Source organism: Lonchura striata, chromosome 3, assembly GCF_046129695.1.
Source record: "Lonchura striata isolate bLonStr1 chromosome 3, bLonStr1.mat, whole genome shotgun sequence".
Taxonomy (NCBI): Eukaryota; Metazoa; Chordata; class Aves; order Passeriformes; family Estrildidae; genus Lonchura; species Lonchura striata.
The window spans coordinates 89,764,270-89,785,706 of record NC_134605.1 but is presented as its reverse complement, the minus strand read 5'-3'; the positions used below and the strand labels follow the sequence as shown (position 1 = coordinate 89,785,706).

The 21,437-nt window shown below is 37.4% G+C and overlaps 1 protein-coding gene across 2 annotated transcripts in view; it reads right to left on the bottom strand.

Annotated features, from left to right (window-relative positions):
* BMP5 (bone morphogenetic protein 5) overlaps positions 1–21,437 on the bottom strand; it is a 53,887-nt gene that overhangs the window by 17,071 nt on the left and 15,379 nt on the right. For both annotated transcript variants that reach the window (XM_031504496.2, XM_077781805.1), the window contains exons 2-3: positions 12,760–12,952; positions 6,840–6,988 (exon numbers count right to left, since the gene is read on the bottom strand). In XM_031504496.2, coding sequence (XP_031360356.2) covers positions 6,840–6,988; positions 12,760–12,952 — 342 coding nt within the window. The remainder of the gene's footprint in view (positions 1–6,839; positions 6,989–12,759; positions 12,953–21,437) is intronic.

Sequence of the window (21,437 nt, the reverse complement as noted above, 5' to 3'; positions counted from 1 at the left end):
CTTTGGCAAGACGTATTTGTTTGACTTGGCATTTAAACTTCTTTTTGGCTTTTATACTATTCGATAGTAAAGTGCCCTTAGCAGTTTGCTTAAAAGCTTGCATGGAAGTTTGGGTTTGAATGACTGAACTGAATGAATATTATTTGCCTTTTCACATTCTCTTCCCTAATAATAAAGGAATCTCTGTTGCGAAAATAACTGTGAAGTTCAGCTTACAAAAAGGTCCTATCTCAACAATCCTGACAATTTTGTGCTTTTTGTTTTTTCACCCACAAAATAGGAACTGCACTCGGGTTGATAACTGCAGAGCTATTTGCTGTGTCACTCTGTCTGCTTCAGTGCTGTCACATGCAGTCATACCATACAATTCTTTTTGTGAACTGATCGAGTTCCATCTTAAAAGTTCATTTCCCCTCCAGCTGCTCCAAATGGAAATACAAAAGCCCTTCAAGATTTCAATAATAACCTGTCTTGCAGTCTTGACCTGGAGACACTCCTTGTTTTTCATAACATTCAGAAAGCTGACTTTTTCTGAGATTGTCAGTGTGGATGCCAATGACAGTAAGATCTGTGCTTTGGCTTTATCTCCTCAGACAGTATATATTTTAAGTGAAATGTTGATCGGACACTTATTTTGCAAGAGCTTTCAGTCATTATGCATCCTAGCCAGATTTACACTGGCAACACAGCACAAGGAGTAATTCCAAAATCCATTATTTTGTCCTGAGTCATCAGCCTGCACCAAACCACTCATTTTGTTATGAAAAACAAGAACTTATTTACTTTCAAAAGTGTTCAAGAATTCACAAAGCACATTTTACAGATTAACCGCTACTGCTAGGTCACAGTAGTTATTTTGGCAATAATTTTTCGTATTTGTACTTAGAAATGCAAAATTTAGTGATTCTGCAAATTCATTTCAACGCTGTTTGCTGCAATGCCACACCTATGGTTTCCCTCTTTTGGGAAGTGACATCTGAAATGAGGAAAGGCCTTTTAAAAAATATCCTGCACATCCAAGGTCCAATAACATTTAATATTTGAGCAAAGCTCTAATTAGAGCCCATAGGTTCTAACTATGAAAGCTCACACAGTGGTTTTCAAAATTAGAGAGAAACTTCCACTTCTCATGTCCAAACAGCACTCTCAAGAGCAATGGGACTTGAAACAAAAGAAATGAAATGGAGTTTGACTACCTGAGCTTATTTTAAAAAAAGACGAGAGAAAAGCTAATAACACCAATGTGATGGTCCGTATATAACACATCCTCAACACTCCAACTCTAAAGTATTTTTACTGTCTCTGTTGTATTATCTACATAAACTGTTGCTCAGACTTCTCCTTTGGTGGACACATTTATCTATAACAACATAAAATATGCTTTTGACACATGCTTTATGTGTTTTATTAACTCTTCTTCTCCCTGAAGGCTTTAAGGAATTCTGAGAAATGGGTGGTCTTGGATGCTCTGCTCTGCCTTTCCTCGCTTCACGGGTTTAGTCAAGACCAGATTAATATTTTGTTTGCCAAATCTTACATTTAGTTGCTTTTACTGTGTTCAATTGAAGGAATTTTGGGTATCTTTTTGTGTTAATTTTGGTATTCATAAAGCTCTTGAAGGAAGCACTTGGGAACACATAAGGAACTCTGATATGCTGTATAATATGGCAGCACCATATATGCTTACACAAAAAATCAGATGTAATTATACACAAAAATGGTCTGTAAGTACTTGATTTATCCTTCCAAGTTAATGCCCTTAAACTGTGGGAGTCCTGGGGCTTTTCTGCACCATTAAAAAATGTGTTCAGGAAGACAATAAAACAAGGAGAGATTAGATTAATTGGTCATCCACCAAAGAATAAAATGGATAAAAGCCTTCTGAATGGAATGGAGCACAAATGCCATTATCTCTAACCTAATGGTGTTGAGAAGCAGCTGTATCCTTCATCTGTCTGGGAGCAGGGTGTGGGGTGATTTGCACAGCTGTACAGACAGGACCAGTATGCACCAGTGGTGGTGGGAGAAGGGGTGGGAGCCCGTTTCACTCCCCTTCTTGGCCCTTTGCTTAAAGTGAGTGTGCCCTTACTAACAAAGGGTGTGTCGCTTGCTACAAGCCGGCACAATGACCACCGTGTTTGCAACCAGCTGGAAACTGTGATTTAACCTATCGGGGCAAATCAAAGAGTGCTGGAACTGGATCATCCGCTCTGCTCAGGGTGGCAGTGTGCTCCTGGTGCATTCACATCCTGTGCCAGCTCCACCACAGTGTCAACAGAGCCTCAAGGCAGCACTGCAACACTGGGACTTTTACCATGGGGACAGCTGTGACAGGATCAACCCTGTTTTGGAGACTGAGAGACTCATCCCTCCAGCTTGTTTCACACCACAGTGTATTCCTGAGCATGTTTAATTTAGAACTAGTGCAATTTTGGCCAAAGTCAGCTCTGAAACAGAAATAAATGTATCTGTACTTAGGCAGTGCTTGAGCCCAAGCTAATAAAACCTGCTGAGGGGCAGGATGTATTAGCTTGGGTTCAATGCTGTGCTAACATGGCTGTATGGCTTCCAGATGGCCCAGAATTTAGTCAGAGCTATTGCCTGCCAAAGTCCATATATATATCAATATAAATACATATTTCCTAAGTTCCCCCACTATAAGGACAGTAATGAAGGTGACATTTCTCCTAATACTTTGCCTTGTAAATACCAGATCCATCAAGAGGTTTAAAGGTAACAACCCAGCAGCATCCCCCAGAGTACTTGATAGCTACCATGGCCATGTAAGTGAGGTGCCAAAGTGGTCTAGGGGCCACTGTGGGATAAATTAATGACATTTAGTGTGGTAATGGTGAGGCCAAAACAACATCAAATATATAGCCAAGTACGTGAAGAGGCCAGTGTGCTGCCACAGGTTGTCAAGCCTTGAAAGCAAACCAGCGACTCCACACCACACCAAGAAAGCTGCCTTTCTGAAGGCTTAGTTGGAGAAAGGGACCTTGGAAGATCCAGGCTAAAAGGAAGAGAGGGTAAAAAAGAGAGACTGTGGTTTTTAGTTTCTTCCCCAGCATCTCTGGAGAAGAATTTCACCAATCCTTCATGCAGCATGTAGGGTTAAGAACCAAACACCCTTCCATGGGGCACACATCAGAGCATACCCAAATTCATGCTGAAGGGGAAATTAGCCTTCCATAGGCTTCAATTGAACCTAGTTTTTTCTAAGTTTGCTTTTGCTTGGAGGAAAAAAAAATACATGAAGTAATAGTCAGTCAGTGAGCTGAGGGTTCCTGCTGCCTGCCCACCTCAAAAAGCAGGAAAGCCCAAAGAAACCTTCTATGGGACTATGTGGTAACAGAAATCTTTATCTTTGTTTTTTCAAAGTAGACACCAGTTTCTTCCTTTGGTATGCTGGTAGATGAAAAATAAGTGAGAGCTGCAGTAATCTAATAAAAGTCACAGAACTATATGACTGTGGGCCTGCTCACGATGTTGTGCTGAGAGCTGTGTATTTGGAATCCATTTTACTCTGTGGATCACCACCAATCACACTGCATGTTACCTCCCTCTTCCTTTCTCTCTAACAACTCTAGGTTCTTCTCAGCAATGGTAAAAATAGAAAAAGCATTAATCCTATAGCTGTTTATACCACTTCAGCAATAGTGATGCTCAGAACACTGCTAACATCCACTTATATAAATGATAAAAGTTAATACAAAGGTGCTGATTCACTAGAACAAGTTCTAACTCATAGGAGATGTGGTATATTTACAGGAAAATATTGCCTGGAGCTTTTCAAATTGTTTGTGCATCTGTATTGATTTTATGCTGCAATTCATCCAACACTCATGCATCCATCAGCATGAAAAATCACCTCTCATTTGTATCATGACAGAGAGTTTTGGTGTCAAAAGTAGGGAATCGGCCAGAAGGGGATGCTGCAGAATATTGAGGATACATTAAAAAAGAGAATCAAAAAAACCTGATCCTTAATTTACCACAGCCCCAGGGAAAGAGTGCATTATATGTTGACAGTTTCCATATGTGTCATGCAAACCTTTATTCTTACTGTTCAAAATAAAATGTCCCATTAAGAGAAAAAGTCTACATTTCATACTAAAATGAGACGTATGATACCAAATACTGTCCTAAAGAAAAAATAAAACACATTCCAGTGTCATATGGTCTTTTATACTTTTTTCAGGATTTTCAAAGGGAGAAAAATATGAATTACAACAACCAGACATTTTTCCAAAGACTTTTTTTCACACTGTTATATTAGTTACAATTTTTTTTAAAATTCCTTATGAAGAAATCATTGTGTGTGCACCATCTTCAGGGATGCAAAGAAATATATCCACACAAGTAATTGCCAAAAATGTCTCTTGATAGATAACTGTAAGAAAGATTACTTTTAATGATAGTGATAACAATATAGCAGCACCCTGCAGTCTTAGCAACTGTTGGTGCCCCATATTGGCTGTATGACTAAATCTAAAAATTAGTATGTATTTACAGACTTGATTATCCAGGACCCCACTGTAGCACTGGAATAACTCAATCAGGGATCCTCTTACTTAACAGAATCCCATTTAGTTTAATGATCTGTTGCAATAGAAAGGTTAATGGATCAGGTCTTATCATAAACATGTCTCCAGTTATGGGGACAGAAGTACTATGCCTCCTGTAAACTCAGCTGACAGCTGGAGGCATGAAGAAATGTGTTTCAGACCTGCATGTCCTGAAGTTCAGTCGAGCCAAGGGAAGGGTTTTCAGTTGATTTGAACCAGTCCCTGAGCTCTCACAGAGAACTGGTTGGAAGAGAGGTGGGTGGGGTTCTCTGGGTTACGAACCGAGTCTGCTACATACTGAGTCATATAAAAATTCATGTTCCATATGTACACAAACGTGTCATTCAACTGCTGGTGTTTCTAATAGCTTCCAGAAGTAACAGCAACCCAATAAAAATAATCAAAGCCTTAAGAGCAAAATTGTAAGAGCGTGAAAGGATGATTTTGCTTGTGCTAAGCTGAAGTGTTGTAGCACAGGTCTATCCCATAGTTTTGAAAACTTTAGTCCCTAGAAGTGGACTCCTTGTACAAGTGAAAAAGGGAAGACAAAGTGAGGGAAAAGGCGAATTCCTTCATAAGTCAAATAAGTAAGGTGCAAAAGGTAAAGCTGTTTGTGACTTTTGAATTTAAATAGAAAATTATCTATCACCTTTCCAGTCTTGGGAGTAGGATAGGGGAAATATTTACATGAGCTATTCTTTTACAATTTCTTCAGTGTATTAACCTAAAGGTTTCCTTTTACCCGTACAAACTTTCCTGTAGTTTACCAAACGGATGTAATTTTGAGACTAGAACCAACAAATTGCTGGTTGCAGGGTTTCTTAATGAATGCCTTTCATGGATATTTAATTTTCAACAATTTCTGTGTTCAAATCTCCTGGAAAAAAAAAAAAAAAAAAGTCAAGGATGGAATTTATTCTGGAGTAGGAAAGCTGGCCAGAAGCCAGCCCACCTAATTTGGATTCCTGACGGAGGTGTCACCTCCCCAGAATTGTAAGAGCTTTAAAATGGCCTCACTAAACCAGGCTGCCTGAGAGAACGACTCCCCATGCAGCCCAGGCTCAGGAGTGGTGCTTTTGAAGGATGGATGAAGGCAGCAATGTGGTCTGCCTTGCCCCGGTCCTCCCCTTGTCCACTGGCTGTGCTCGGACTGTGAGGTAACATTAGGTGAAATGGCCATGAGCTTCGGTGCAAGCCTGCCAGCCCTCCTCTTCAGCATTGTGCCTAAAGGACAGTTTTTGTGTAACTCTCCGGTAGCCAGGGCACTTGCTGAAAAAGTATGAGAAACTTTGTTCACAGCCCAGCTGAGCCTGAGGGAGAATTTAGATCAAAACCAATGAGAAAATGTAGCCAGAACAAAGAAGAAAAAAAATATTAATCCTTACACCAGGGTTTCTTCTGCTACTCATTAACATTATGTCAGCTAAGGTTTAGATTAACTGGCATCATAGATCCCTTGACCTCTGGCATAAAAAGCTTTTTGACAAAAAGAGTTTAAATCTGAGTTTGCTTGTAAAGTGGTATGGATTAACTGAACCATCACAGAAAAAACAGTATATAAGTCTCTTTTTATTAGTTTCTAAAGAAGTCTAAGTAAAGAACATTTCTTCTAAAAATATTGTTTTGCTGAGATGCATTTTCAAATTTAATGAAGAGCATAACTATGAATAATGCAGTAGCCCAGTCAATTTGTACTAAAACCTCCATGGCTCAAAACTTCAGTTTTGATAGTGTTTTTTTCTAATTTTCTGTTAACCAAAATTTTCAGAATTTCTAATTTTTAACCATTTCAAGGTTAAAAAAAACCTTTTTTTTTTTTCAAATTAAAGAAAACCAATTCCCACAATATCCTATTGTTAGCCTTTCTTCAACATCAACAGTATCAACAGGTGCTATACCTTCTTAATGGCTCTGAGGTTTATTCTATAACTTTCTCCTTGCCTCAGCCCAAAAAGTTCTGCAAATCTGTCTGATTTTCTGAATGTAATCATCAGTCATAGAACATTAAAATGGATCTTAATTTTGTATGTAGGAGCTCTTATCCTGAACCCAATTTCACTTGATTCAGTTAATTTATAATCACAATATCCTACAGAATTGAAAATAATAGAAAATTTGCAGACTACATTAACAGCAAGATAAGATTGGTATTATTTGCTTATAAACTCTCAGTGAATTGTCATCCAGTCAAGTTAAAAAAGACCCATCAAGAAAAGAGTCCTAGCAAGACAAGATTACACATGGCTTTATGATCTGTAGTTTGGATCTTACCATCCCCAGTTTCAGCGCAGAGTTGCAAGCCCAGGTTGTTCTGTGGATTAATCACCCAGTGATTGCTGGTCGCAGTAATGTCAAAGACAAACCAGCCCACATCAGAAGCTTGAGCCTTTCTTGTGTCTAACAGGAACAAGTCTGCATCCCTAAGTTAAAGAAAATAGAGAGTTAAGGCATTCACATATTAGCTTTGTCCCTAATTTTCTTGCTGGCAATAATTTCTTGGAGTACAAATTAATAATTCTTCGACATATCCTCATTATGGCATAGTACAGCATGTGCTGTAGCTAACAGGTCATTGTTAAGTATAATACAGGTATTTCCCCTAAGAGGCATTTCTGAAATGAGTTTCAGCATGTAAAAATGATAGCTCTGGAAAATCTGAAAAATACAATTTCCTGATACAACTACACAAAAAACATAACTTAGGCTATGTATAAAAAATTCATCTTTCAACATTATAATGTCTCAGGAAGATTCAATTTTATAAACTTTTCAGCATAAAAGACAAAAAAAGTCAAAATCACTTCCCATTTTCAACTAAAACTCAGAGGCATAGCATTGCTAAAAAGATCTGTTGTTAATAACACATGACGGCAGGTATATCCTGTGACAAAACATGAAGAGATGGCAGTTCAGACGGTTTCCTATTACTACAGATGTTTAGAAAATAAGTTTCTATATCAAAGCAGAAATTACATATCTATTCAACATTTTAACCCTCAGTTCCCTGGTATATTTTCAGATTTGTTCCCATGAAATCTTCCAGTAATTCAGAAGGGCTGCTCATGGGAGTTAGTGTAATTGTGTTACTAAATTTTTAGCATGGGTCATTTATTTGTTCTGTTTCCACATATCTCATGACACAATTGGTTCCAGATCATCATCTGTATTACAAATAATTTACTACAATGACCAGACTAAACCCAAGATATTTAACTCTCATCAGTTTCATTTTACACACTTCTACAAAGCAGAATGCATTATTAAAAACTGTTTTCACCATTTAACCTTTTAAACTTAAATCTATAGTTATAGAAGACTATTTTTATGCCATAAATAGTAGTCAAAACAGTAAGTTACAAGAAAAAAAGTTTTATTCTAATTTTTTACTGTACAAGTCAGCTAAAGTCAGACTTGGCTCACATAGATCTGGGAATTGTACCATTGTCTTACAGACAGAATGAATACATGCTTAAAGAGGAAAGACAGAACAGGCTTTGTGTGAAAAAGTGGATTTAAAATTGCTAGTGTCTTGTCACTGTATTCTTACAGTGCTGAATCACAATGACACCTTAGAACGTTCCTGTCTTATCTAAACACAATAAATGCACCTAGAAGGTCTGATACTGAAAAAAGCATAGAGTGCACCTTTTGAAACTGTGGTTGCTAAATAATGAAGAAAATAAGACCAAATTAACTATGACAAGCATATGTTTACTTATATGTGCGATATATCTGCAAAATCAGGTTAAAGAGCTCAGAGATTATAAAGGAAGGTAATTAAAAAAAAAAGGAATCGAAAGGGTTTTTCTCCAAGTTGCCTTTTTTATCTTCTGTTAAAAGATAATCTTTTGCTGGGCTCTTATCACTTCCATTCTAGTAGAATTGTGCTAATGACCACACAAGGAGAAAACCTACATTCCCCCTCTGGAGTTAACATGAAGAAAATCTTACAATTCAGAAGAGCCTGACCTGCTATGCTAGCACTGAACAAATTAACAACGTACCACAAGCTCATAAATAGTACTCTCTGGAGTCTTAAATGCCAACTTTTTTTTCCTCTAATAAGCAGTTTTATCAGAACTTTAAACTTGAAAAGTTTAATTCCGACTGTAATAGTCTTGAGATGTTTATTTAGAAATACTTTTGCATCACTCAGTAGATTTAATAGAAAACTATAAAAGTGTTTGGAATATAAAATACTACCATACCACTGAGATATAATTTCACACTTGTCTTTTCTCCTCCTAGAATACATAATTGTTTTCTCGTATAGAGTCTTTCCATTCCAAATCCAGGACTGGTACTAAATGTTGTATATTGTGATTCAAAAGTCACAATGTTTCCCATGACAAATCAGAATAAGGCATTACTAATGGTCCAGTCCATAAATTCCTATGAGGGAAAAAGTTTTCCTCAATGTGACTTTATTACTTTGTGCTGCAGCAAAAACTCAAAGTGTCTTCGGTATTGATATGTCTATTACTTGTCTGTCTCCCTTCGAGTACAGTGATCTGGCTAAGGTAATAAACTTCAAAGAGACAGATTGCTCTTACTCATTAACTCAGCAAATGAAACAAAAATGAGTTGGGGTTTCCTAGAGAAAACCAGAACTGATTCTTGACAACACATAGAAGAATGCAGAAAATATATCTGGACCAATACTAATAATTAAGCCTGCATAACAGCATGTTACTACAGAAATTCAAAGTCTGTAAAACTCAGGGGAAAAAAATCAGATAAAATAACAACTTCTTCCACAATTGATACAGATACAGGGTAAAAACCTGACCCCTTAGAAGGCAGCAAGAGCTCTGGGGTCATGGTTTGTCCATTAGCTCATGTCATTCATTCAAACTTCTCATCGTACTTTGTGACATTTTTAATTTTAAAATTCTCCTTTATTCTATGCAATCACACTTAAAATTAAAAACAGCTGCAAATTTTGGCTGAATTTTAAAAAGTATTTCTATTTAAAATATAGGCCACAACACATAATAAAACCCAAGGCATTATGTTGTAAATAGTCCAAAATATAACAGTGAATACATTTAGGCAGAATGCAGCTATTTGCTTTACCTTTACAGAGGCTGTTTAAGTTTAGTTATTTCAGTCTGCTCCACAGTGATCAGTTTTCTGAAGGAGAAATGCTACCACAGTCAAGAATTTCAGCAAAGAGGCTGAAGGCTGAACATCTAAGAAGCTTCACATCTCCTGAGACCCTTAAGGATGTAAAGGTGGAACAAACCATCTACGTGTTCCTTGAAACCCAGAACAGTCCTTGATCAGATCAAATAATCATTACAGTGTAACAGGCCATCCCAGTAATGCTGTTTTACCTCTAGCCTCATTCTGGAAACTTGCTCTTGTATCTTACTGCCACTGGAGCAGTCCCTAATGTGGGAAAAGCCTTCAGAGTTTACTTGAATCAGTGGCTACCTGCCACCAAATCATGAACAAAGATTTGGCCCATTGGGCAATATTTACTTTTGTCTTGAGAAAAGACCCAGGTAGGAGTCGATGGTGGGGCTCCATAGGATGTCAGCCTGCTATGGGCCATGATGTACATTTCCTTAGACCAAATGAAAAACTTCAATCCCAAAGACTGCAACTTCAGCAAACTTCAAGGGAATTAAACACAGACACTTCAGTAGCCATGCTGGTATAGAGACAGAAAAATGCCTGAGACTACAGAACAATCCTCAGTATGCAACTTGGAAACCCTGAACCCTGGGTGCTCCTTGTCTGAAAGCACAGCAGGACTGTGTGTGGGATTTCAGAGTCCTGTCAGACACCCATGTTTCCTGATCAAAGCAAAGAAGGATGGAGGAGCAGTTTTTCTGTGGAATGTCACTAGTAAGGACTGTGGGATATTACAGAATCATAGAATCAGAGAATAGTTTGGGCTGGAAGGGACATCAAAGATCATCAAGTCCCAGCCCCTGTTATGGGCAGGGACACCTTACACTAGAACCTGTGGCTCAAAGCCCCATCCAGCCTGGCCATGAAAGATTCCAGGAATGTGGCATTCACAACTTATGTGGGCAACATGTTCCAGTGCCTCCCCATCAAAGTTTTCTCCCTCTCCCATTCTGTAGTTGCAGCTTCTAAAAGTTTTGCACCTGAAACCTAATGTATATATACATAACAAACCTGAGGTGACAAAGACAATCACAAGTGAAGTCTGGGCCCAAAAGCAAAAGGTGTGGCTTTGTTGGGAAAAAAAAAAAATCCTGGGATCTTGTCTTGGGGTCTCTTCTGCCGGGAGACAGCAAGGGGCTTGTGTAAAACTTTTTGTGTTTCTAATTTGAATGGTGAAGAGCTTGTGGTCTTTTCTCATCCTGTTTCACTGAGGCAGTTGCCTATAATATCCCTATATATGAGTAGAAACTGTCAAAATCAACAATAGGAGGGAAACACTTGGTCTAGATCTGAAGCTTCTGTAGTTACACTGGTGAAATCAAATGCATGGCATGTCATTGCCTATTCCTCCTTTCAGCATCATGATTCCATTAGATAACATGGGACTTTAACAATTGTAAATGCAAATATAAAGAAAACAGAAATGCAAATTTCTGTTTATGCATTGAAAGAAATCAAAAGCATTGCTTAATGCCTCCACAGAGGCAGTTGCCATTTGAATAAATCAGCTAATATTAACTGTGATTTTCATCTGAGTGGCAGAGTTTTGCTTTCTCTAAAAGAGACTACAAACCACCAACTGTGAAAATATTCAAAAACTTAAAAAGAAAACATCAGAAATATTAGAACAACTAACTTTTACCATTAGTTAATTAAAAAATCTGAGTTCTCATGTGAAAAGCTTTCATCACCTTAGCCCTGACCTGTGCTCTTTAAAAAGATGTGTTTTGTTCCTTCCTGCTGCATTCCTTCTTCCAAAAATTTTCTTTTAGAACCTATGTCAAAAGAATTTTTGAGAAGATGAAGATAGAGGTAAAAAAAAGCAACCCCCACACTGTTCTCTTCATCCCCAAATTTACTAAGAAAGCAAAAGGTATTCTGTAAAGATTAACGCTTTCCTCCGGTTGATTCCATTGGTATAAAATGAATCCCTGTTTATAGCCATAAATACTTTATAACTTGATGTTCAGAGATATGACCTAGAGGGTACAAACTCAAGGTTCTGTGGGCAGAAAAGAGATTTGAATTCTGGCTCAGCCTTCAATCTAACATGTGATGGGGCTTTCATATCCTCCAGAATATTCTGCAAGTTTAAGCTGACATTTTCTTTGGTTTTGCCAAACCTTCCTAAGATAGAAATCAGTTCCAAGATGAAGGAGAGTTTTTATTTATCTTAAAACAGAACTTTCTTCCTCCTCTTTTCTGAGAAAATGCATAAATTTAATTTCAATCCTCACTTTCTTGGGTCTACGTAGCTTTATCACAAGCATCTTGGAATTGATACTAGTTTTCAATCATAATTTTCAGGTACTTAGCTATTTTGCCTGTTGAAATATCTCATTTACTGAGATCTTGCAGACTCTTGGAAACATGTCATATACAGAGCTCTGCAAACTCAAATTCAGGGATATTCTCATGTGCAACCTCATATGTGGCACTTAGGGACATGGTTTATTGGTGGATTTGGCAGTGTTAGGTTTACGGACTTGATTCCAAAGATATTTTCTAACCTGGATGATTCTATGATTTGTTTTTTCAGTTACAATGAGCAGCATGTATTATGTACACGTCATATTAAAGTTAATGCACGAGTTTATCTTTTAATATCTTTCTGCAGAATTGTCAAACACAAACAAAAAATCATGCTTCTTCAAAAGTAATCAAAGTTAGACAATCTTTCTGCCTCTAAGGAACTAAGTGAATCTTGGCTTGTAGTGCCACAGTGTCAGCGAATGGCGCATGTCCCAAATCTAGACACTTAGACTGTGCACAGGACTCCATTTGCTCTCTGAGAACATCAGCCCTCACCCACTCTGTGCATGGGCAGATTATTTGGTGAACTTGGACATAAACCTGGAATAAATTACATGACGGTAAATTTTATTCTTGTTCCGTTCTTGCTGTTGTGGCCTAAGAATTAATACTGCACAAGCCACGGTGGTAGCAACGATACCTTGTAAGGTGTACGCTTATGATCTATGGGTGCCTCCCTGCTTAAGGCAGACAAATGGGATGGTACTCAACACACACGATCCATGCAGGATTGGGATACCTGTTGGGATACTCCTTGATGATCTGATATATGCTAATCTGAATGGTTTCATTCTCAAAGCGGCTGTTGCTCCGATCTTTGTATATCCGGAACTCGGCGGCTGTCACTGCCTCTCCGTGAGGGATCTGAGTGAGGTCAAAGCGGAATTCTTTGTAGTGCCTTCGGTGGTGGGAGAAGTCCTTGTCCCTTTCAACTGTGAGAAAAAGAATTTAATGTAAATTAAAGACGTGAAACAAATGTCCATTTCCCATGATTAATGGAGCATTCCCTCTGCTTGGGGGTTAACAAACATGACAATATAAAACTGTGCAAATAATAAAACCACAAGCCCAGACATACTTCCAGTTAAAGGAAATTCCACCAGCCCAGTATCTTCAGTTCAAAAAGAAAAAAAATCTCCGTGGTTTTTATATAAATTCCAGAAGCTAGAGTGGAAAGAATCTCAAAAAAAGCTGAACAGGGGCATGTAAAGTAACTAGAAATATGGACAAACTAAAAGCTGTGAAAGGATTGAGGACTTCAGTGTAGCCATAAGCACAGCAACAGCAATGTCATAACTATTGATGACTTTGGAAAATACTAATTGCTTCAAATAACCAGGCTGATGAGAGGAATGCAGCTCATTTCTGTTTAACATAATAAAAGTGGTACTAAAGTGCACTGCAACAACTATATAGTTAAGAAGCAGTTAAGTCATATAAATTAACACAAGTTGTATTCTAATGGCATGCATGGCATCTTTCCAGTGGCCAGAAGAAGGAACTGTGGGTCAGGGCCAAGAGGTTCTGGCAACCCAGCAGCATAGGATGTACAATTCTGGCTTGAGAAATCCCCTCAAACTTGTTCTTGGTGGGCAGGTGCAGCTTCCACTGCTTCTAACATTGCCACAATTTAAAATAAAAAAGCAAACCTAATGATTGCTTAATTGAGGTTTGTACAGAATTTAAGAGGAACAAAACAGAGGATTTTAATTTATAACTGGTTTGGGTCCATTTCCATTGTCTGCTGCGGTTCTGATTCTGAGTTAGGAACAACTTTTGCAATGCAATATATGTTTTGATGTGACAACGGAAACTACAGGCCATAGTACTGGCTGATGATCGCCTTATGGGATTAATACTTCAGATTTTAAGGATGTAGAAAGGAAAATGATCCATGATTTCCACCTCCACAGAGTACAATGTATCATTGGCCTATATATGAATAAGCTGTGCTCCATGGGAAGACAGAATTTCTCTTCTTTCTCACTTCTGGAAAAGTTCTACCTGCCTTATGACTTACATGCTTTGTTTAACTGATGGTGGACAAAGTATAAAATGCAGACTTGGGATTTGGTTTAGATAACCAACTAAACATTTATGACTGCACTCAGCTTCCCTAAACACTCTTGTCAGTAACCTCAGCTCTTTTATTGCATTTAGTCCACAGATCTGAGGGAGGAACAATGTCTGTTCTGGAAAAAGCACCCATTTGCATTACTAAATGCTACATGTATAATAATGTGGAAATTATTACAATATTTATACTTACATGCTCATATATACATCCCTCCCAAACAATTTTTTTTACATACATAATGTGTATATGTTTTCATGTATATACATATAATTATATAATTTTATATATAAACCTACATATCTGTATCATTATAATGTATATGTTGTCTTACAAAATAGAAATGCACTAAAAGAGAAAAAAATAATTTTGGGCTTGCCATATAATGGTATAGTTATGGACATATTAAAGTGGGAGCTATTGAACAAACAGTATTTAATACTATTTTCAGAGCAGTAGTTACTAGTTAAGTCACCTGTGGTCATATAACTAGTTCTTTACAATGTACTTCCCTGTCATTTTTTCAAAAATGTAAACTCTCCTTACTTACATTAGATTTTTTTTTTTACATACAACTCTGTATTGCCTTAAGAACCACCACAAATAAAATATATAGGCTATAAGAACACTTTATCTTCAGTGAAAATGAACTTTCTCCTGGCTGACAAAAGGAAAATTGTCTGCTAACTGTGAGGTTTACTTGGCTCAAGTGCATATTTAGCTTACATGGGTTTGCCATCGAATGCTGTGTAGAAAAAGTAAAGCAGAAAAGCAGCAGAAGCATGTAAACTGGCTGCTCTGTACCTGAAGATGAATGGGCTGCTACTGAAGAGAAACAGGATACAGTCTATTTAGCAGCTCCACTGCCCAGTTCTAAACCATGAGATATATACAGAGATCTGACTTAAGGTTTGAGAGTTGTTTGCTTTTTTTTTTAAATACCCATGTAAAGCCTTTCATTTCAGAGGAGCCTGGCAGAGATTAGCATATGCAAAAGCACTGAGCCGGGAGGGATTTTTCTAGTACAGAGTCTGCTCCAAGTTTCTGAGGTTATAACTGAGCATTTCAAAATTGTCATGGAACAGATATGTCAATAATCCTCAAACGAGAACTATATTTAACACAGACTTAGTATAGTGCAAACCTTTCTGCTGTCTCTGAATGGTATTTTTTCAACCAGCATGCATGGATAACTCAGCACTACTCACTGTGAGTAAATACTGAATAATTAGGCAGTGAATAAAAGGCTTAAATGCCACTACTCCTGGACTGATTGATTTTTATTTGGGTTTGAAGCTTCCTTTTGCCTTGTTTCTACCAAGTACTTTCTAATTAGTAGCATCAGTTTGGAAACACTAGTTGTCTCCCTATATGCTGTAGTTTGGACAGAAGCCTCCACAATACCCCTGACAGTATCAGTGGGGATCTCTCAGGATCACTCACAACTGCTGAAAGAACACTGACAGCCACTTTCTGGTGGGCCTCAAATTAATTGCTACAACTCACACAGATAGTACTTATCTGTGTTTCCACGTATATACCCTAGGAAGACACAGCACTGCCACCGGAAAGGGACACAAGTTCAAAATTTCTTTGGTTTGAGACAGCATGTACAGGCAGACCAGGATTTCAGAGAGGCAACAGTCTGAAGAAGTGGAGGGCTGTAGAAAACAGGCACTGAACAACACTGCAAAAACACCCCAAGTCCAAGTAGGTCCCATTCTGCAGTGAATCCAGAATGTCTATCTGCAAATTTATTTCAGCCAATGTATAAAGCAAACAAACAAAAAAAGACATGCATACAAATGTAAACAACTTTAAATCTTGCATTATATAGCAGACTACCAAAAAGCAGTGTTGGTGATGTTACAATAATGACCAATGGTAGCCAAGTTAAAACAGTAAATGTCATTAAATGATATTGAATATTTTATCACTGAAAATAATACACAATTCTTGGTCCCTTCTGCATCTAATAAATGCCTCATCAGGCAAGACTGTGAATGCTCAGCAGGGTATCTGTCAGATCCTTTGTCCTGTTGAAATAGCATGAAGTGCAGGGAGGCACCATTTTTCAAATATTTTTATTTCACAGGCAAGAGCTTTTCAACACTGGTAGCCTGAAAAACACAGGTTAAGATTTTCAAGTATTACATCCTTTCAGAATGTTCCCATGTCATTCCAGCCCTGCCCAGTACATCTGCCAAAATGCATTTTTCTGGGACAAATCACAGCATCTAAAAACCACTTGACTAGAAAATCTTTAAGTATTTTTTTTTAATCACTGGAGGAATATAATTTTTCTAAGTAGAAAATAAGTAGAATATTAGGGGAAATGCTGATTACAAAAAAAAAAAAAATCTTCCTTTGCTCTCATTGGTCAGGATTCCTAGCACTTACTTTTAAAATGGAATTTTTATACCACTTGAAATTAATATATGCAGCACTAGAGTTACATCAGACAAATCATGGCTCAGGGGAATATCACAAACACCTGTGTGTAAGATGGGAAAGAATTATGTTTTCCACCCATGTGGCAAACTGATGAAACATTCACCCTGTATTAACACTAAGTTCAACTCTAAGAAGAAAAAAGTCAAATTTACAGGAAAAAAGGTATTTTGGAAAAGAGGACTTCTTTTACACCAAAATAAAATATCATACACTGATCTTCATTAACAAAACTATTTCTTTCATGGGCAAAATAAACAACTAAAAACACAAAAAACATTTATATAGATGTATAACAAGTAATCAGTATTTAGAAATTCAGCTATAAATATCTGATTGTGTTGACTGGGTTAAAAAATATAAAAACTGCTAGCAATGAGTTTAGGCCTAGTGCATGAGGACTATAGATGTGGTCTTTCATTAGTGATTAGCTCCACACTGATATGTTCTTTTCCTGAGGATGCTGGTGTGTGGCTATGACACATAGGCAAAGTGAAAGCTTCTTTGGCAAATGGGTAACAAACCAAAGATATGCTGAATGACATGTTATAATAAGCTGATTTTACAATATAACACCCCAGGATGCCAACAGGCTTCACAACAGTGAAATTAATGTCACTTTTTAACTACTAAATATATGCTCCAAGACAAAATGGAGTCTTACAGACCTGTGTAACTATAAAGCGACATTTACACTAATCTCACTGAATTTCACTGTTTGACTCTAAATTCTTTGTATAAGTACTAAGTAAACCAGTCAGTTTTAATCACTCCAAGGTGATAAAGTTTACAGTAAGCTGATACACTACAAATGACACTCATTTACATCTTGAATATAATGAAATGATAGTTTATCTACAGTGAACACTTGTGGTTATCTGACCAAAACAGGTCAAAGGTTCCAGGCATTTTCTCCTGAAATTACTCAGTGCTGCCTCTAATGACTGATAATTGAAAGCAGAGACTGGAAATATCAAATGTGGTAGGTGACAGATAAGCAACAGATTAATGCAAGTACTCTGTTACAGGACACTGAAAGGTCAGAGGCCCTAGGAATTAGCTATTGTGCTACTGTGAAAAGACAGACATCAAATAGCTGTTACCCCATTCTTGCTCTTCTCTTGCATTCAAATTCCAGTCTCATAGATGAGACTGTTTAGAGTGACTCACCTTTCATATATTAAGGCAACAAATGTTTTGTAGGTTGTGTGGAAATGTGAAAAGTGACTCTAGAGAAACATACAGGATTAAAAAAAAAAAACCAAAACAGCTATGCTGGGTGTAAATATTTTGACGAAGTGCATCTGAGAGAAGGACATTCATCAGAATGTCATTTCAGTTGAAGAGAGACCATATTACAGATTCTAAGATACATATTTTGGTATTTTTTAAGCTTTGTTACTTTTTTGGCTTGTAAAAAAATGAGTGTAAACTTTAGAAAATCACTTTATCTGGGAAAGCATACCTTTCATTTTTTCACCCTGGAAGTCTTAAACATGTAAAATCTAGTTAATATTGAAGTAAGTGGTAGCCATTTCATTCTGCTCATTGGCCTCTGAATAAGGATTCAAAGGCCAATTAAGATTCTTCTAGAAAAGGTTTGAAATCAGGTGGACTTTTAAAGTCCAAGAATGAAGAAAAGTAACTTCCCAAAGTGGTGATTTAAAAACAAAAAAGCAGCAGACTATAATTCTACTTCTCTAAGCACCACTGCTTTACTAGGTCAATCTGTTTCTTAGAATGGTAAGTTTCCTGAGCTGAGCTCAGGGAATCTATTTTGAGTTAGACATTGCAATTGAAAAAAACAGTCAGCTGTCTTTAAAGCATTGCTTTGGACACCGGAGGTGGCCGCCTGATCTGGTCAGTGGAGAGACAATTCTGTTTGTTAAGGGTCAGCTGTCTTGGACCAGTGAGTAAACAAAACAAAGGAGTTTATTTATTTGGTCCACTGCAGCTCCAGTGGATAGTCCTTGCCCAAAGGACAGTTCAATCCTTACCAGCTGATTTCAGTGACTGTATCCTAACTGCCAGGATGCCAGTCTCCCAGCAATGGGACATCCTGAGCCATTCCACAAAAGAAATGCAGGAGCTGAAGGCCAAAATGAGAATGAAATGGGTTTTTGTTCCCACATCTGACTTCTTTTTATTTTTTGACATTAGACATTTACTATTTAGATTACCATAATCATTCAGCTGAGTGTTTTAACTACAAAACTTCCCCATTGCATGTCTTCCATTTAGGATGAAGTTGTCACCTCAGAAATATGACGGGATGACTTGCACAACTGAAGTGCTGCTAAAGATTGCTATAAACTCTTGAGAAGGGATAGGCAAGGAAGGAGAGGCTGTGAGGTAGCCCTCAACACTGGGCTGAGTGTTTATAGGTAAGAATCAGTGGGAAGGCAAATGGCAGATATGCTGGTAGGAGTCTGTTATAGACCATCCAGCCAGGATGGGGAGGAAAATGAAATGTTCTACAAGCAGGTGGGAGAAGTCTCCAGTTGCCAGCCCTTATTCTCATGAGGGACTTCCACTTACCAGGTATCTGCTGGAAATGCAACACAGCAGAGAGAAAACAGTCTAGGAGGTTCCTGGAATGTGTGGAACACAGCTCCCTGACACAGCTGGTGAAGGATTCAGCTAGGGAAGGTGGACATGCTGCTAGTCAACAGATAATCACTGGTGGGTGATGTGAGAGTTGGAGACCTCTTCAGCACAGCAAACACAGAATTATGGACTTTTAATGGAGTTTTTAATTCTTGAAGAAGTAAGGTAGAGAGCCAGCAGAACTGCTCTTCTCGACTTCCTGAGGGCAGACTTTTGCCTGTTTAGCAGGTTGGATGGCAAAGTCCCTTGGAAGGCAGACCTGAAGGACAAAGGAGTCCAGGAAGGATGGACATCCTTTACGAGAGAGATCTGAAAGACTGTGAGCAGGCTGTCCCCATGTGCCAAAAGACCTGCCAATGGGGAAGAGGAGCTGCTTGCCTGAACAAAGAGCTTTGGCTAGAAATCAGAAAAAAAAAAAAAAAAAAAAAAAGGGAGTATATGCACTTTGGAAGAAGGGGCAGGAAATCAGAGGGACTAAAAGGATGCATGAGGTTATGCAGACAGAAAATGAGAAGAAGAGCCAAAGCCCAACTATTATGTAATCTGGGCACTGCCTTAAAACACAATGAAAAGGTTATTGTAAATGTATCAGTAACAAATGGAGTGCAAAGGAGAATCTCCATTCTATTGGATGTGGGGAAAAACAGAGTGACAAAGGATGGGGAAAAGGCTGCAGTACTTAATGTCTTCTTTGTCTCACCCTTTAATAGAGCTGGGCCATTTGTTCTCTGCGTGCCAGCTCCCTGAGGTTAAAGACAGCTACAGGGAGCAGAATGGAGCTCTCAAAGTGGTGGACTTGTCAGTGAACGTTTAATACTTGGAGTCAATGATCTCAATATAAATGATTCTATATAAAAAATGTAGGCAGAGGTTGAAAATAGGAGTCCCCAAAATTACATTCCATACATACCCTATCTTAGAGATGAAAGTCATTGTCAGAAACTTAATCTACATTCAGATCCCCTTCCAACTGGGGCAAAGCTGTTTCCTTTATCAGCAGGGATTTTGCTTAATTAGAAAGGGCAAGTCTGGAGAATTTTTTTCATTGCAAAAGTTCTGTTTCTTAAAAACTGATTTATTGCAGTACTTTTTATTTGAGTTTCTCTGCACTTATTATTATGTATTTAAAGTAATTATATATTTACAGATGTGGTTTTGAAATAATAATGTAAATTACTTTCACATGAAACTTTCTTTTCAAAACACAAAGAATAAAGTTTGATCAGTCATGTGCAGAAGTTAGATACACTTCTAAATTTAGAGTTGTTTCACTAAATCCTTTATATTCAGGTCAGCTACTGACATCAATGAGCAACATTTTCCTATTTTGTTTACCAAAATTAGAGGCAGTTTGAAAATTGTTTGATGAAATACTGTGCAGTTAGTGACAGTTTTAATAAATGAAATACTTATTGAATCCAAATTTTTAGTAGTTAAACATCCCTTCTATAATTGAACAGATTTACTGAACTTTATAAATTGCATAGGAATTCAAATCAAAATAAAGTCAATGAAAAAACCTTCAAAAATGGCAATATAAAGCAAGAAGGAAAAGATAAAGCATAATAAAAAAAATCAAACCAACAAAAACTGATTGCCTGTCTTTTTTCAAAGCAAATATTTCACTTATTTGCTTTCTTTCTTTAACCCTCAAAGAAATGCATTTCAATATCCCATATTTTATAAAAAAAATATGGTTTTAGAATGTATTAATGTATTTTAGTCAAGCACTTATTATTACATCTTTTGAGAGTGCTGTTCTACTATTAAAATATTCATTTCTTCATTTTGTTGTTATAGTCAATAAGATCTCATATATCCTTGCCAATTAACAAAACACACATTTCAGAAACTACAAATAGTGTAAATACTAAAATACTATCAAGGTGGACTTTCAAATTATGTGACTTCTACTTTCTAATCCCCTCAAAATGTGCATGCAATATTAGCACTTTAGTAAGTGATAGACAGTACCCAGGTAAACAATGAAAGTTATATACCCATGCTAGAATATGAGTGAATATGTAAAAGGGTAAGGGTTTTTTTTCATTAATTATTTTAAGAATCAGAACTCAGTTAATAGTTAAAAGCTTCCAGCATTCACCATGAGAAGGAAAGAGTTCCCAGAAACCATGTAACAGTGCCTGCCAACAACTTTTATAAGCAGATACCTAAAGAAATGCCTCAATCAAAGAGGCATAACTGGGCTTGGCTTTCTCACACACAATCTCCCAGGTGATCTGGACACTGTAAGATTACCCATGATACCTTCTTGTTACTTTATA